The following is a 17,253-nucleotide window of genomic DNA, read 5'->3' on the forward strand; positions in this document are numbered from 1 at the left end:
GAGAAGCAGACATTTCTGGGACACTTGATATTACAGCGATGGGTAATTGGACCACTGGATGCACACAACATAAAATATGAAATGCCCAGGGTAGAGAGTGTGCTCTGTCTAGGAACATCTCAGTTTTAGCTGTCCTAAAGTATTTGAGCTCGACATTTTTAGCCATGCCAGCAGCAGGACTCTTGGGACGGCGGGATCTGTCAGTTGGACACTGTGATCCTCCCTAAAACATCTCAATAAACATTGGATGGTTCGCCAAGAAGTTTGCTACAGTCCCAGAGGGTTAAGCCTAATGACTTCAACTCTCATGTAGTGCTTCGGGCCAACAAAAACACTGATCTAAAGAAATGTCTGTACATTTACTTTAAGGATTTGAACAAAGCTTTACAAGTGACTATTTTTCCCAGAAACTCTGCCTTTGACTTCATAATTGCCAAGATAAGTGCTGAAATCACGAAACGTCACAGGAAAAAATGAGCAAACCAAAGGTTTGGATGAAAAAACATTCTTGTAATGATGGTAAAAAAATGAATAAAAAACAAATGCAATGGAAATGCAACTGCGTGTATTATTCTAACAGTGTGTGTTTCCAGTCATGATAATATACAGTAGCAACAGATCTACACATATTCTAAATGTACACCTTAGGACTGTGCAAAAGTCATTTCAGAAAAAGCTGAGGCACAAATAGTAAATCGGTCCACCATTTTATACGTTAATGACATTTTTCTTCATGTTGAAGTTAAGAAAAATGAACCGAATCTTTTAATCTTTATGAAACTTATTATGATAACGACAAGCCCTTCTTAAAGACTGATCTACACTCTATTGGCACTAGCTTAAGAACATTACCAAATGATAATGACGCTTCTTCTTCCACCAAATTGTAACCCATGAACGTCTCATTTAACATAATAGTTCGATTGTCTCTTACTGCTTGAGAGCCTTCGAGCCTCAAGACCAGTGAGGACTTCATCGCCTTCATTTGTACGCTGACAAAAACGTCGATGCGTCTCGCTAAGAGTGTGACGGCCGGCGCTCATTTGACTCTCAGAGGTTACTGTGGGTTCAAATTCCCGCATTGCATCAAAATCTGCAGGCGCTGAAGTTTATTGCTCTGGAGGTGGAGCACCAGTTAACAGGGCTTAATAAAGAGCTTCATTAAAGGAAACAAGTTTTGACGAAAAAAAAGTAGTGCCTGATAACAAGATATAAACTGAGTTAAAAGATGTTTTTATGTCCCTCAGCAGTGCACGGCCAGTTTCCCTCTTTGTTTTAATCACTACATAGCTGCCTCCAATTAATCAGCTGAACTCTGGTGTATTGTCTTCAAAACAAAAGTTTCCTTTGGTGAACACATCAAGGAAATTCTGAAGCTTGTTTCCACCTCACCGTACCTCCAGGATTAGCCATGTTCTCTCTTTAACTGACCTAGAAAAGTGGTCCGCACTCGAGTTTCCCCACAAACTGTTTACTGCAGTGCTCCACACTCACAAGCTGTCCTCATCCAGAAAACTGGCTCGCCCTGAAACCCTCCAACCCTCTGAGCCACCAGATCCCAGGAACAGGACCACGAAAATGACCTCCAGCACGTCACGTTTCAGCCTCATCTATAAACATGGTGCAGCTTTCCCCACGCCGAGCAACCCACTCACCCTCAGAGGCAACCTCCTCTTCTGGATGTGGCCACCAGTGTCAGCAATTCATACTGCTCATTATGGGAGTTCAGACTGGAGACCTACTTATTTAGTCGTGCCCGCCGTCCACATTTGTTCGCTGTACTGTATAATGTTTGGCCTCGTCTTTTCGCTCACTCTTGAGGGAACAGAGGATTGATCTCTTCCCAGCGTTTTATTCATGCGGTCCTGTCCGAGGAATCGGCAACAACTTCAACCTCTTTGGGAAGTTAGCTGTAAGTAGATAGTAGTGTTAAGTGTTAATTAGATATTGAAATCTTTTAAGAAATACAATAAAGTGTAAACCCTCTCGTTGATCATTATATTTAAACCTGTTGGACCGTGTCAATCAATAATGTAATAATGGCCAAAACCATAATACCTGTCAATAATGTAATAATGTTGGCTTTTTTTAATGAAATAAAGGCCATGATGTAAAAACTTGCCAATACTGTCATCCTATATAAATAGGGCTGCATTTCTTGCATCTTTTTTTTGTTGTTGTTGTTGCAGGTTTTGTCCAGTTTGCATCAATCTATTTTATTACATTAAGAATGCTTTAAAATTATTGTTATATTATTTGTTACAGACTCTAGCTTTGATTCATATACTGACAGCAGGAACAAAATAAGGTGAGGTGGTGAATAAAAACAAATACAGTATTTACTGGGACTGTATTGCATGTGTTTACAGACTATTGATGCCTTTTCTGTGGTGTGAAGTCTTCCGATGGCCGAGCTTGATGATCTTTTGAGGCTCGACTGTGGAGAATCTTGAAAGGAAACATTTGAAGCCTTTGTGCAGCCTCCATGAGAGTTTGTAAGCAGCGAAGCTGAATGCAGCCCGGGGCCAGAATGAGCCCTGCCTGGGTAATGATCTGAAACTGACGAGCAAATGCAGAAATTTGAAAAATGCAATATGCTGATGTTTTTTTCTCATGTCTGGGAGGAGCCAGGCGGCCCCGGCTGCTACTTTAGTCATTGATTAAAGGCAGAAGATGCGAGTGTGTTCAGACAGCAGGTGCTTTGCCTCTGACAGGAGACAAAATACACCCTGGCTGACCTCGCTAACTGTGGCTCTGACCGAAACGTTACAACAAGTGGGCTTCTGTGTCCCATGCTGTTTTCCGTTGATTCATGTTGCTGCCAAGCAGAGCATGCGAAGAGAATAAAGGATTGGATCTAAAATTGAGCTCCGAGAGACCCCAAAGGTGATATGTGCTGGAAAAGATAAAGCACTGTCTATTGTAATAAAGTATGAGAGCCAACGCTCGCTCACAAAGCGAGCCCAACATACTTTGCTTCACGTATTCCATCTTCACAATGGCAGGGATGATCTCTGGAAGGTGGAAGTCCACCAAAGGATTTTCATTTTCATGAAACGCTGGAAAGGGAGGGGCTTGAAAGAGACTGCACACCGCATGCGGCAACAGACAGAAACCGCAGTCCAGTGGCGACGACGATCGTAATTTTAAGTTACTTTGCTAAATCTAATTGGAAACTGGTATTTATGTGCAAATTTGTTCACATGAATAAAAGTCAAAAATTTGCAGTTTCAATTTACTCCTGAAGGAAATGGCTGTTTTTACAGCTACAAAACACTTAATTGTCAACAATTTTGTCATTTACAATGTCTGGCGAGTTGTGTTGGTGAAAATTACCAATTAGTCTACACCGCCAGGGGCTAATTTTCAAAGGCAATAAATCAAATTACATTTTTGCATTATTCGTGTTTATGATTGCTCTGTTTGATTCAAATACTTTGTCGAAACAGGAATAATCGAAAGATGCCTCTTGGTGGCACCATTAGTTTTGAATTCCTGAACTAATAAAGGCCAACAAATGGACCGTTTCAGCTGCTCGCTCTTCCAAATAAACACCACGGTTCCTTGTGTCTCATAACAAGTTGTGAGTTTTGCTCCCGGACTTCTGAGTTGGCTGAAGGGACCTGGCATTCCTGGATAACTTCTTCCTCCAGGGTTTCTTCCTGACCACAGCCTGGCAGCTGAGGCAGAAATGGATAACAAGAAGGCAAATGCTGGTGGATAAACACTGACCACTGAAGTGCTTCGTCTCTACCGAACTCATCTGAGCGTTCTCTGTGGCAGAGGAGTGAAAACAGGGATCTGTTGCAGACACAGCACCTTGAGCTGAAACTGAAACATGTTACAAAAAAAAAAAAAACAGATGGTTTGTGCCTTTTAACAGACACATCAGATCAGATCTTTTTCCCACTTTATAGCACTGAAGCCTTATGTGTTTTTTAAACATGATTTTGATGAGTACATTTAAATAAATCTATGTAATGATTCACTCATCTACCAAAATGAGTTTAATTAAAAGATGTTGCATCTTCTATCGAATAGAGACATTTAAAATGCCATTAATTGGGATTAATTACCAAGCTCCTAATTAGTTAGGTGATTATTTTTCAATCTAGTGCCACCACTAGTTTAAATATGCAGAGCTGGGCTTGAGCGGAGCTTTGCTTCAGTAACATATGAATCACATCCAGCAGAAAGCATAAACACAGATTGAATTCTGCGTCTCGGGACTGTGGAAATACTCTCAGTCGACCACACATCACCCCGAGCTGCAGCTGCAGTGAATGATGAATCTCCTCTAAGCCCTTGAATTTACATGTCGTCAATATGCATGATGTATTTTCTCGATAATTTAAAACTACGGCTAACTTTTGCGCGACGCCTGCAACGTCTGCGTAGCTTTAAAACACCTCAGACTGCTGGTTTGCCTGGCCAACAGCGCATCAGCGATGCAGGAATACATTTTCCACCGTCCACTGTAACTGACCTCACGTGAGAGCGCGAGATCCTCAAGAGATCGCCCATTGAATCATGCGCAGTTGGAGTCTGACAGCTGTAACCTTGAGCCGCTCCTGAGAAGCGGAGAGCGGCGCCGTCGCTCAGGGTGAAGCAGCTCTCCGCTGAGACCCCGGCGCTCCAAAGTTTTTCCAAACGCAACTAATCTTGCCACGTCATACAAGCTGTCGAGCCGACTCTGTGCTGAGCGAGGAGGAAAACCACCCAGAGCTCACAGCGGTCAATTAGAGCTGCATGATCAAATATGTCAAATGCCGCATAAGGTCCTAAGATGGAGCACAAAGCGTCTCCGGCAGCTGCTGTTTAAAGGAGGTCATCCAGGGCTTGTGAAGGAAATTAACCAAAAATAGTGCTGATGACAAGAGAGCGTGTTGAGTGGGAGCAACGCAGTCCAAATGAGTGGATATGATGTAATGTCAGGACAGAAATGTTGTATTTTCCTCTATTTGTTCTCCTTTTTTGGATGTTCGAGCAGCTAAAACATGATGCATGCCGACCTGCATGGCCATCGGCGGCGAGTCACATTAGTCATGTCTTCTTTTTTCAAATCCGTCTCATCTTGAACTCAAACTGCCCAACCTAGATTTTGGTATTCGATGACACAGACAACATCATGAGATTTCTTTTAGTTTTTTTTTTTTTTTTTGGTTTTTTTTTTTCTCGACAATGTCTCTCCCAAAGGTTGACGCACTTCACATTACTGAAAGACTGGATTATTCTGGAGTAGCTGAGGCGCGAGACGCATTAAAGCAGCACAAAAGTCGTAATGAAAAATAAATTACAAGGCTCACCAGTGTCAAAATCATGTATAAGGAACAGTGCAGAAGCAACATCAGGTGGACAGGTGGAGCGTAAAGTGGTTTTCTTTGAGCACAACAGGAATATTGTTTTTAAAGAGCTTCAGTGCGTCGGTCTGCTGCCTCCCACGGCGTGAAAACATGAGAAGAAAGGTTTACTTTTGGTTAGTTGCTTGGTGGGTTATTCTACTCTTTCTGTTTGTTTTCATAATGTGCTCGTTCTAATTATTCACCTCCTACATGTAAAATTATGTTAAAGGCTTGAGGGCAAATGTTGCTGCATCATTACACAAGAAAAAGCCGTAACATAAATCATGCGCAATTCTGCAGAGATACTCGCCGATTTAAATGGTCTAACGGCAACGCTGTGAAGCGATGAAAGGCTGCTGGGATCTGATGAGTGTTACTCACCATGTCTGTGTCTGACACCGGCCCGAAACTCGTCACGTAGATGTTTGTCCTCACTTCTGTCACACTTTCTGGGGAAAAGAGACAACAATGAGTCGGCGACATTACGGTGCGAGTCAGGAGACGAAGGCCTTTTGTTAAGCTGATTGTTTGTGTGCATGACGAGGAAGTCCGCCTGTTGGCTTTCAACTAAGCCGCTTCACAAATAAAACCTCCACAGTAATCAAGAGTTAGCGAGACATTTCAAACTGAGGAAGAACCAAGAATGCGCACGTCGCCTGTGAAGAATTCGCGGCAGTCCCGGCAGCTTAATAGGTGGATTCAAGCCGCCTTTGTGCATCACTTTGTCAAATCCATGTCCTTGTTGTTGTGCCAGAGACTGCAGGTTCAGGAACAGAAAGCTGGACCGACAGTATTAGACATTTCCTAAAATGTGGACCCGAGCGGCGTCAGACAGCACTAGTTATGGCGCTCCCCAGGATATGTCCCACGAGGCCCCTTTTTTCAGCCTTGATTCAGAAGCAAAATGTTGCTGCGAGCGACTCCACAGATGCTTCTTGATAGTTTTTCGGTCAGTAAAACTACCATTTGTTTGGCTCAAGCTACTTTTGTCCACTACAGCATAAAATCTGCTTTGGGTCAAGCCCAAGTCTGTATCTTTAGAGAAAAGGCTTCCCCTTTGACCCAAAATAATTTGAGTTAGCCTGCCCCAAAATCATTTATCAACCCCTGAGGGATTACTGGCCCAGGAATAAAATACAGCTTTAACACATGGGGCTGTGCTTGTATATTTTATCTAAATAATCGGCACATGTTGGTGCCTTGTTCTTGATAATCACATTAGACATGATGGCGTTTATTGTTGTGTGGCTCTGGCGTGACTCTCACAAGGCTGCGCGTATTCCTGGGCCCAGTGTATTTTTTTATTCTAATTACATGTATCATTGCACAATACATTACAATGCAAACTCTGTAATTGCTTTTGCTCCGTCATCATGATTTATAGATGATAGCAGAAGCTGGAGCAGTGATCAGACTGATCATTACACACAGAGCTAGTCAACACATTAAATGAAGGTATTAATGACGTGACATGGAAGGACCGTTTCCAAACACTTCACAAACGATTAGAATAAAGCATTAAGTGGGGCATGATATGAAAGTCGTGACAGATCAGAATTTGCCCTCTTCAGTGTGAGCTGAATCAGCTCCTCTGGGGCAAATGTGTAAAGCAGGCTCTTGGGCCAGCGGCGAGACAAATACCTGCTCCCAGTGGAGCAACAACGAGAGAGTGATGAGGCTTTTCTCCAAAAGTGAATAGATCCTGGGCTCTAACTGTGTCCCAGATCTAAAGAGACCACCCACAGGTGAAGTCTCTAATCCTTTGGCAAAAGGTCCCCCTGAGAGAGGAGATCCACTTCCACATTAATCATTCCTGCGACGCAAATAGCGCTCACAAATACGCGATTATCACAACACGGAGTCAGCAGTTTGCATGGCAGACGTAGGCAGGGGAACAGAATGAGTTGCCCCGTTTCTGTTTACAACAATGCACCAGAGCGTGGGGCAGAGCTAATAGATGCTGCTGGAAATAAAATGAAATGGCATTTTTCACTTTCTATCCAGTCTGCGTGTCTGAGATGGTCCCACATGACTGTTTCTGAAAAGGAGCAGCGAGGCGAGCGCTCGTCCAACAGGAAGAAGATTGGTAGCCTCGTTCCAGCAGGTAGAGGCTGTGGACTCTGATGCAGCAGGCGGACAAATCCACCTCGATGCTTCAAGTGAAATTAATGTATTCTAAAACATATGGAATAAAATCATACAAATCCTGATGAAAGGAATAATTAAAACTTAAGGCTCTGTTTAGACCAGTTTTAGACCTGCGTTGTCAGACACATTGAATTCAGGGGCCACAAACAACCCAATCTCATCTTCGGTGGACCTGAACAGTAAAATAGTGTCATAATCTGTCAACTTTAACTGGATCTTCTTGTGTGCAAGATGAAAATGTCTACATTTTCACAAAACCACACAATTCCAACCGAAAATGTCTACAGTCTCAACATGAAGCCAATTTTAATGAAACCTTCAGGTGAAAAATCCAGTAAAAAACCTTCTCCTGTACTTCTCTAAACATACTCCCCCTCAGTTTTGTGCTGTGTCCAAAACCTCAAAAACTCTTAAGAAATGTGTAAAGAAAAAAAAAAAGGTTTATTTGAATTTTTTTAGTTTGCTTGGTGGTTTGACAGGCGAGATTGGACACTCCCATGGGACTTATATTTGACAACCCTGTTTTAGCGCGGTTATCAATCTGGTAAGTCTGTGCAAATCTACACTTAAAGGTGCACTAAGGAGTTTGCACGTTTTATGCGAAACAGCGCCCCCTGCAGGTCTTGGGCGCAATGCAGCTTAGTGAAAAAGTCATGCCTGTGGCTTGCGTGCACGGAAGAGAGGAACTCCTTCCTCGCTCTTTTAGTAGCTCTCGAGTAAAATTTAAGTTTCTTTTACCTGGTGGAGTCTGTGTGGAGCTGTGGCAGTGCTAGAAGCCAGTCTTTTCTTACTTTCTGGAAGATCCTGCTCAGTTGTTGCTCACTAAGCATCTGGTGGAGTAATGGCGGACAAAGCGAAACTTAAGGAAATCAGGTCAGTGGGAGCGCGTGTTACGTCATTCCTTTCAAATTCTCCCAAAAAAAAAAATTCTGGTGCCGGACCGGCACTGCAACTTTCAAGTGACAATTTAGCGCTGTTAGAGGTACTTGTAATGAATATGTCAGGGCACATTGTACACATCATTAAAAATGTGTAGGATATTTATGGTGGAAAATAAGTATTTTTAAAGTTGAAAAACTCCTCAATGCACCTTTAAAATCATTAACAAGCCATTTTATTGTCTCATTTTTCTTAACAATAAAAAAAAAAAAGAAAAAAAGAAGGATTATGTAATGCGGTCACCTGCATCTCAAATCTGGAAAATTAAAGACGGGACCACAACTTCATTGGAAGCTCAGTTTAATGAAACAAAATCAGCAGAACGTCGACCCTGGGCTGAGTTTATGGTCACAAAAAACCCTCGAGTGGCTTATGAAGGGAGAGTCTTATTTCAGCCAATTAAAACAATTTGTGTTCTTCCTGTTCTTGTGGCTTTGTTACTGTTTGCTTTAGTGGAGATAAAAAAACATCCAGAACCCGGAGCTCTCCGCCACTGCATGCAGAACCTCATAGCTGGGAGACCTCAGTGCTGCAGCCCTCTTGCCCTCGCGGGGCGGGGGGCGGGGGGGGATATGACACTAACAGCCCGCACACTGCTGCTCTTCCTGGTCTCTGCCACACAGACCCAGTCGTCCGGCCTGGTGGGTCTTCAGCCCGGTGGAGACGCTCGTGGCTCTAACGGCACGCAGCAGAGCAGAAATGGCCACTTCCGGCTGGCTGGCTGAGAAATGGCAAAGCCCGTTTGAGCGTGTGGGCTTGCTGTTATGCCGCATTTTTGTCCTGGGGGGGGGGCGAATATTTGGATGGAACGGCAACAATTAGAAGGATTTCCACTGACATATGTGCTTATTTGCCATTTGGGCATGATTGAACAACGGATTTCACCCAAGGGAAGCCACATTCCTATAACGGTGCTGCAACAAAGTGACCTGACGTCACTGATCCCAGCGCCGGTCCATCATCTGCACCAGCTGTTGTGCCTCACTGTGCCCGGTCATGGCTTAAAGCTGATTTTCTGGCTCAATCTGATTAAAAAACACACACACAATTAAAAAAATATAATTAAATATTTAGCAGTCTGGTGGCTAATATTATTTCCAAGAAGTAATGCTCATTAAAGTTTGATTCATTTTCAGCAGGGCCAAGCATTGTGCTGAAATTGTGCTCGTTGTACGGTCACTGTCTCTTCACCCTTTCTGAAACATCTTTATTGAAATGCAGCATCCTGTAATCTGAAGCCTAATAAAGTTCTGTCAGTTTCTGTCCTATGAGCTGCGGCTTTCAGCTTTCAGTCTGTATTTGTTTGGCTTTGGTGCAGTCGGTTGAGTAGGTTGATCACAAGTCCGGTGCCTGCCCCCGCGTGTGCATTTGTGGACGCAGTTTTATGCAAGACCCTGAACACCAGGTTGCTTCTGATGACTGGCGAGGACCTCGCAGAGCAGCGTTGGTGTGATTGATGTGTGAATGTGCACCGGCTTGCGAAGCTTTTTGCAGTGCTGGGTCGCAAATTACTTAAAAGTAGAGAGTTCATGTGCCTTGAATACAGAGCCTGTTTTTATTAATTGTAACAGATAAAAGAAATGCATTTTCTTATGCACAGTGAGGGCGCCTTTACTCCGGCTGGCGAGTCTGCACCTGCTGCAATTTGGGGCTAAAAAGGCTCAGATACGTCCACGAGGGAAGCATTGTGGATTGATTGCATGTTTGTCCATAACAGGTGTGAAAGCTCCCATCAGATACAACTATACAGGCACAACCAGAAAGAAGGGGCTCACAGCTGTTTACACTTAATTACAAGAAAGTATCTATGAGAACAAATGAGGCAAACTATTAATTTCCCTTGATATTTAAAGATGAGTCTACCTGTAGTTATCCTGCGTGCAGCCTGAGACTCGAGGAGAGTGCAAAAGGCTCGAAAGTACCTCTGTAAGCCGGATGTCAGAGGCTGCTGCTGCAAATACTGCTGATAAGCAAGCTAAATCAATGTGCACGCTGAAAGTAACTCTAAAAACTTCTACATTCCACCAAGAAAAGAAAATACAAGCCTAATCTATCAAATCAGGAACCATCTAAAAATCTCTACAAAATCGCAATTTAGAGTCGAGCTGTGCAGAGCAATTACACTGAATTTTAAGTGTTCTCCTCCTTCACTGCAGCATTTTCAAAGAAGTAAACAAGGTTTTCTGATACAATCTTTATTGTAGCTAAAAGATATAAAGGCGTGTGATACTGTAATATAAATAAATATATGATACTGTGATACACCTGACCCACATTCCCATCTTTCACTTTATCTGTGTGTATCTCCCACTTGACGCCGCACTCTTTCGCTGCGTGGGTGTTTGTGGTTATATCTACAACACACGCCGCCGCTTACCTCCGAGCCCGGGACGTAGCCTGTTGTCATATCCGTCCAGCAGCCTGTCAAGGATCCGGGTGAAAATGGTGATATTGTCTCTCCCATCATCGGGCAGCGGCTCTCTGTGCGTAACGACTGCCCTGCGGGGAGAAACGGGGCGGGGGGGAGCGAGGTGGAGTCAGAAAATAGAAAAGACATAAAATGTAAGAGAAACGTTGATGTTTTGTTCTGTAAGTGGACCACTGAGACTCCGAGACTGAAGTGCCTTCATGCTGGTGTTGGGGAAGCATGCTGCTTGTTTCTGTCAGCAACTGCAAAGCTGATATTTACAGGTTTATTATTTTTTTTTTAATAGAGCAGAAGCAGTTTTCTATAATGGAATGGGATTCATTTTTTATAATCAAGACTGCAACTTTAAAGCCTCCTCTCTGAATCTGATCTTTTGATTCATTACATGTTTGGTATTTCTCTCTCTGAGAAACTGGAATGTCAGCGACCAGCCTCGGGCTTCAATCAATATTTGAATAATATCTTTTGGTGGGGTTTGTTTTGTTTCACTGTTTGTACGAGCTGAAATCTCTATATTTACAAGAATAACTTGTGGTGATGATTTATGTCCTAGAAAGGAGACCTTGTGCCTTATTTTGTTAGAAAAAAAAATCATTGAAGCCAAAATTATTATATAAACAAAACAAAACATGTTTTACTATTCAATTTTTGGAATTAAAATTACAACTGCGATTATATTTTTAGAGGCCAATCTGTAAATCTTATGTGTTCCTTCTGGTCGGATTTCATCACAGCACATGTTTGATATTTCTCTCTCTGAGAAACTGGAACGTCAGCAACCAGCCTCCGGCTTCGATCAATATTTGAATAAAATCGTTGGGCTGTGTTTGTTTTTCTGTCGCTGTTTGCACAAGCTAGCATCTCCATATTTACAGAAATAAGTTGTAATGATTTACACCAAGAAAAGGAAGTCCTGAGCAGCATTTTGTTGGGAAAATTCCTCCAATGCTGTCAACCGCTGCTTGTTAGTTTACATATCCCACAATCCCCTACAGAACAATATTGTGGTGAGATGAAAAGGCCACTATACTGTAGGTGGAACACTGATGAGTTAATGAGTACCGTCTTTAATTAAACTAAAATCCCCCGAGGAACTGACCTATAATATGCGAGTAATCCCCGTCAGCCATTGCTCGGCGTCCCGCCGCACTATCGCAAGCACGGGCTCGGCGCTGCACACTCAGGATGCAGCTTTAAGGAATTTAGGGCTTCAAGAGAAACCCGAGTTTTTCTCACCGAATGCAGATCAAAAGGGAATCTGACACTCTGAGCAGCAAATCTGTCTCTGCTATTAGAGGGGCTTTCTCCGACTTAATGCGCCCAATAATAACAACTCCAGATAAGAGTCCACCTGGGCTGCAGCCGAATCCATTAAAACACTTTGCAGGGTGAAGGTCACAACGTCAGATGCATAAAATTGTAATTATTATCAGCATGGGGTGTTTGGGAGTTCAGAATGATGTTCCTGCATGCTGAAGCAGAAAAAAAAAAAAGCACCATAAAAGTGAAGCATGTGGGCAAATGACTCCAATCTGGCTAAGTGGCTATTATGAGGGCATACTGTATGTGGGCAATAAATAAATATCAATTAAGCATCAGGGCTCCCTCGTGCTTCCTGTGATGACTGCCCCTGTGCTGTAATAGCCTCTGTGGTGCACAACAGACAGGACATAAAGATTTGCGAAGCCTAAAGAAAACAAAGAAAACAGAGATATATTATATATATATATTTATATATTTTTTTTGTAGGGAAGATGAAAAGCGTAAAGTCCACCAGTAACACTTTACGAAGTACTCAGTGAAGCGTTCCCACTATATAAACTGTTATTTTTATTGCACAAAAAGCTGGATTGTTTATCTAGATGGCTACTTGTGATAACAATGAATGTAGAGGGAGCATTTGTTGGGGAAAAGGAAATTAGTTTTCCACAACTTTTGGTGGAATCAAACCCATTTTGATATTTTTTAAGGTCAGCACAGCTTCCATTTATTCAGCCTCCGGACCAGACCTGGCACACAGACGGAATATGGACCTCTGGTTCGTGAGGAGACAGAGATTATGGATCTAATGAATGCTATTATATAGGATGCTTGCAATACAGTGGTTTTGGTTTTTCTTACTTCCAGTTTACTGCATTTATTCATCTTTTACTGTGTGTGACTTACAATCATCAGACAGACAAAAAAGACAAAAGGAAATGTAAAAACGGGACTTGACAGAGCTGGAGTATTATCCTAGAAAAGCTATGTAATATAAAACATTTATTATGAGGTGAGGCTTGATCATGTTAATCTAATTAAAATTCTTTGCTTTTTATGGGTCCACTTGGAATCAGAAAATGCAATTTTTGGAAAATTTGAAAATTGCATTTTTTCTGAAATGCTGCTAATGTTCATGTGCACCACAGCTGAAGTCAATAGTTCTTCTGCACATGCAGGACCAGATAGACGGTAGCAACAATGGACGCCGCCAACGTGAATCTTTTCTGAATGGAAAACACACAAACACGATACATTCGGAGTCACTGTGTTTGATTCAGCTGCACTGTTCCAGCACAGCAAGCTGAGTCTTTGCCCTCCTTTCTAGTCGACGTGACAATACCGATGCACAAAAACCGCTGAGTGAAAAGCAGCTAAAGACAGTAGCAGGTTATTAAATGTGATGCAAGAATTAGACGAGACTGCATTGCTTGGGCTGATGGACGGAAGCTTTCAGTTTAACACACTAGAAGCACGGACAATACAGTTCAATGGAAAATATGCAACAAAAAAAAAAAAAAGATCCACAGATCACTGAAACAATCCGTCTTTATCACCTCAATGAGTCAATCTACCAAAAATGTAACTTCTTGTTTCCAATACGGAGACGCTAGAATATGACTTGCTTATTAAGTCCATAATTATGAAGATAAGTTTCTTAATAGAGTCAAACTACTAATATATTCACATTGACCAGGCTTGAGCAGAAGTTGTGGCTCAGAATTTCAGTTCACTCCTTGCTTTTCCATGAGGCTCCTTCAGAAAATTATTCCCCAACCTCTGCTGTATACCCGCTTCATCCAAACATGCATTTTTAATATTTTCACCCATATCTCCCCTTGTTGCTACCTGCTTTATCCAAGTCGAGGTGGAAAGCTGGAGCCTTTCCCAGCTGTCCTCAATGTTGCACCAGTTTTTCACGGAGCTGAATCAAAGACAGATGCCTCTTCAAACACATTCATCCACCTATCTTCTTTACTGCTTTATTCAAATAAATGGCGTGAGAGTCTAAATCAAATCCAGCCAAGAAAAGGGAAATGCATTCACACACTTTCACATTCATGCCAGTTATTATCATGCACCCGTATGTTCCAGGACTATGAGGCGAAACTATAAGAGCCGTAGAAAACCCAGGCATCCACAGTAAAGCCCCTAAAGCCAGGAGCTCCAACCACTGCTCCACCGCACACCAAAAAAAAAAACCCGACGCAACAGAGAGTAATCACTGCTCCACTGTACCTCTCGATTAAATTTACATGACACACATGAGGAATTCACAGGAAATGAGGCATGCGTGTTATCCAATATTACACAGTGTGTCTCAATGACTGAGATGCAGTTGTTTTCATATAAGTGTTCAGAGCCGACCGTCTCTTGTCCAGTGAGTTTTTATTCACCTGAAGTTCTTTTACTGCTCCACATAAAAAGCATTCGACAGTGTAGGTTTTTGTTATGAAGAAGCAACACGAAACGCGAGATTGTTAATAAAAAAAAAAACATGTATTGAAGCTTTACTTGGCTTTGAAAAACATATGAGTGCTATTTGATCTCAGTATAGTGGAGGAAGTGGAGGAGGCATGTATGAGAGTTGAGCGAGATTTTTAGTTTCAAGCTAATCTTGAATTATAGATAAATTTATACTTATAGCTTATGAATATGCAAAGTTCTAAACCAGGGGTGTCAAACACATTTTAGTTCAGGGGTTACATACAAATCAGTTTCATCTTTAGTGCACAGGCAAACTGTTGTGATAATAACCTTTGAATTCAAACTACAATGTCTTTGTTGTGCTGAAGAATATAAATGACGAAAGTGTATATTTTCACAAAACCTAACAATTACAACTGAAAATAACTATAATCTCAACTTAAAGAAAATTTTAATGTCATTGTGTTGTGTAAAATACACTGGAATGTCTATAACTGTTGTATTATACATGTTTTTACAACCTCACCCTGACAGCACGGCTTGGAGGCTAATGCTAGTTAGCTCCTATGTTTCATCGCAGCCTTTTTCTCAGTGTTGTGTTTTGTCTGCGACTCTCAAGAAATTTGTTCAAAAATGTCTGTTTTCTTAGTAACTTTTACAATTTGCCAGGTGGTTTGGCCACATCGGAGCCTCTTATGGATTCGTGTAGGCCCACGGGCCTTATGTTTGACACCACTGCTCTAATGGATGCAGAGTTACTGAGTCAAGCTAATGTCAGGAAATTCAGTGAAATAAAACTTTACTATTCAGTTGACTCAAATAAGATAAATTGCTGTGGTATTTACCATTCTAATAGAACTAGAACCATAACAATTCCAACTTCAAGAAGAAAGTCCAGTGATTAGCCACATGATGGCCGATATCAGAATGAATAACTCCAAAGGGCACTCCAGTGAGACAGAGCCTTTTAACACCGAGCTCACGAGCTCAGTGGGGCACAGTTTGATATATTCTGCTTGTCAAATGGGTCCCTTACTGTATAATTAAACTCTGGCTTAAGAAAACGTTGATTTGTGAGAGAGCAAGAATGTACTCATGAATATCTGAAAGAAATATACCTGATATTCTTGGATTTTCATTCAAACACCTCATCAAAAATTGACAGGCTCATGTGTTTGAGGAGGATCAAATGCACCAAAAAAAACCAAAAACAAAACGCTTTCGAAAGGAGTTTAACTGCAATAGGTAATATTCACTTAACCTGAATCGTATATCAACCCCAAAAAAAGCCTCTGTGGCCTCTGTGACTGCACCAGTGGAAATTCAAAAATTAATGAGAAACCTTTAGTCCCCAAGAAACCATTCTAGCAACGTCTGCTTTCCACTGAAATACCCTCTTCAGAAAAAAACAAAGGATTTGCGTGGTGTGTCGCATCTGTGTGTTCTACTGAACGCGCGCGCACACACACACACACACACACACACACACACACACACACACACACACACAAACGCACTGCAACCCCTCGCAGTAGCAGCCAGCTGTTAAAACTCACAGATGAGAACAAAGAAGTGGGACATTCGCTCTGAATTTGACACCATTTTTGTTTAAACACACAAGTTTTCTCGTCGTGCCAACTGTGAGTTTAAAATCCTTTGTCCTCTCCATCGCCTCCATTAGTCACACCGCCTCAGCACCGGCACATACATCAGAACCAACACACCCAAAAGTCTTTTTTTTTTTTTTTCCACTGGAATACGGGATGTTTTCGAGAATGGCGCCTACAGGAGCACTTGCATAAGATGAATACTGAATATACAGAGAGACACACATCTCCGGTTTCCCAGAGCACACCACTGTCACCATCTCGTATGATCGTAACTCTGACATAGCTACCTTTTTATTAAATATTTATCATCAGTCATGGGATCGGATATAAATAATGTTCATTATTAATCAGCGCCAGGCTGTCGAGTTGTATTTTTCTGTGAGGCAGCTCAGAAGTTGAAGTTTGATGGTTTAAAGTGAATTGTGGGTATTTGATCACAGGGATTAGTGATATTTACCAATGCTGTATGAGGCCAGGCTGGAATACTGTTGAGCAGCAAAGGGTGAAGATTCGTCATCACATGAAAACCACAAAAAAAAAAAAAAAAAAGTTTCTGTTTTTTGCTCCAGTGCTTCGATTTCACACAACACTTTCCATCCCGACTGCAAAGAGAAAGGGCAAAATGTACAGCTGGGTTCTGTTGTGCCTGTTTGTGTGGGACAGCTTGCACTTTTTATAGCTTCTATAGACACATTTTTTACAACAGGCGTTTATGCAAATGTGTACCTACTGCTGTTCCGGGGTCCTGCCATGGTACACATGGGATTCACAATGTTTTTTATTGCAACGATGACTCAACTCAAACCCTGGCATTTTAAATGTGTTGCAGTCCCATTGTGTCATGCTTCCGCGATACTTTGATGGCAGACTGTGATCCGATTGTCCAAAACAACCTCTAAAGATGGTCAGATAGATGTCAACCTATCAACATGTGTGTAATTCACCTGTTTTTAATCTATGTACATTTGATAATAGCTACATATGATACCGCTGGTTTTCTTTCCAGGTCAATATCAAGTCAAATCATAGCTTGCATCATGCTGATAACTTATATAACACATTATATAATATTTATATAAAATATCTATAATATAACTTG

The 17,253-nt window shown here is 41.8% G+C and overlaps 1 protein-coding gene across 1 annotated transcript in view; it reads right to left on the minus strand.

Annotated features, from left to right (window-relative positions):
• The window catches only part of gabra3 (gamma-aminobutyric acid type A receptor subunit alpha3), a 50,087-nt gene extending 33,181 nt beyond the window's left edge, over positions 1 to 16,906 (minus strand). The window contains exons 1-3 of the mRNA XM_030101311.1: positions 16,881 to 16,906; positions 10,807 to 10,928; positions 5,724 to 5,791 (exon numbers count right to left, since the gene is read on the minus strand). Coding sequence (XP_029957171.1) covers positions 5,724 to 5,791; positions 10,807 to 10,928; positions 16,881 to 16,906 — 216 coding nt within the window. The remainder of the gene's footprint in view (positions 1 to 5,723; positions 5,792 to 10,806; positions 10,929 to 16,880) is intronic.
• Between the last annotated feature and the right edge of the window lie 347 nt (positions 16,907 to 17,253).

This window comes from Salarias fasciatus, chromosome 10 (assembly GCF_902148845.1).
Source record: "Salarias fasciatus chromosome 10, fSalaFa1.1, whole genome shotgun sequence".
Classification (NCBI taxonomy): domain Eukaryota; kingdom Metazoa; phylum Chordata; class Actinopteri; order Blenniiformes; family Blenniidae; genus Salarias; species Salarias fasciatus.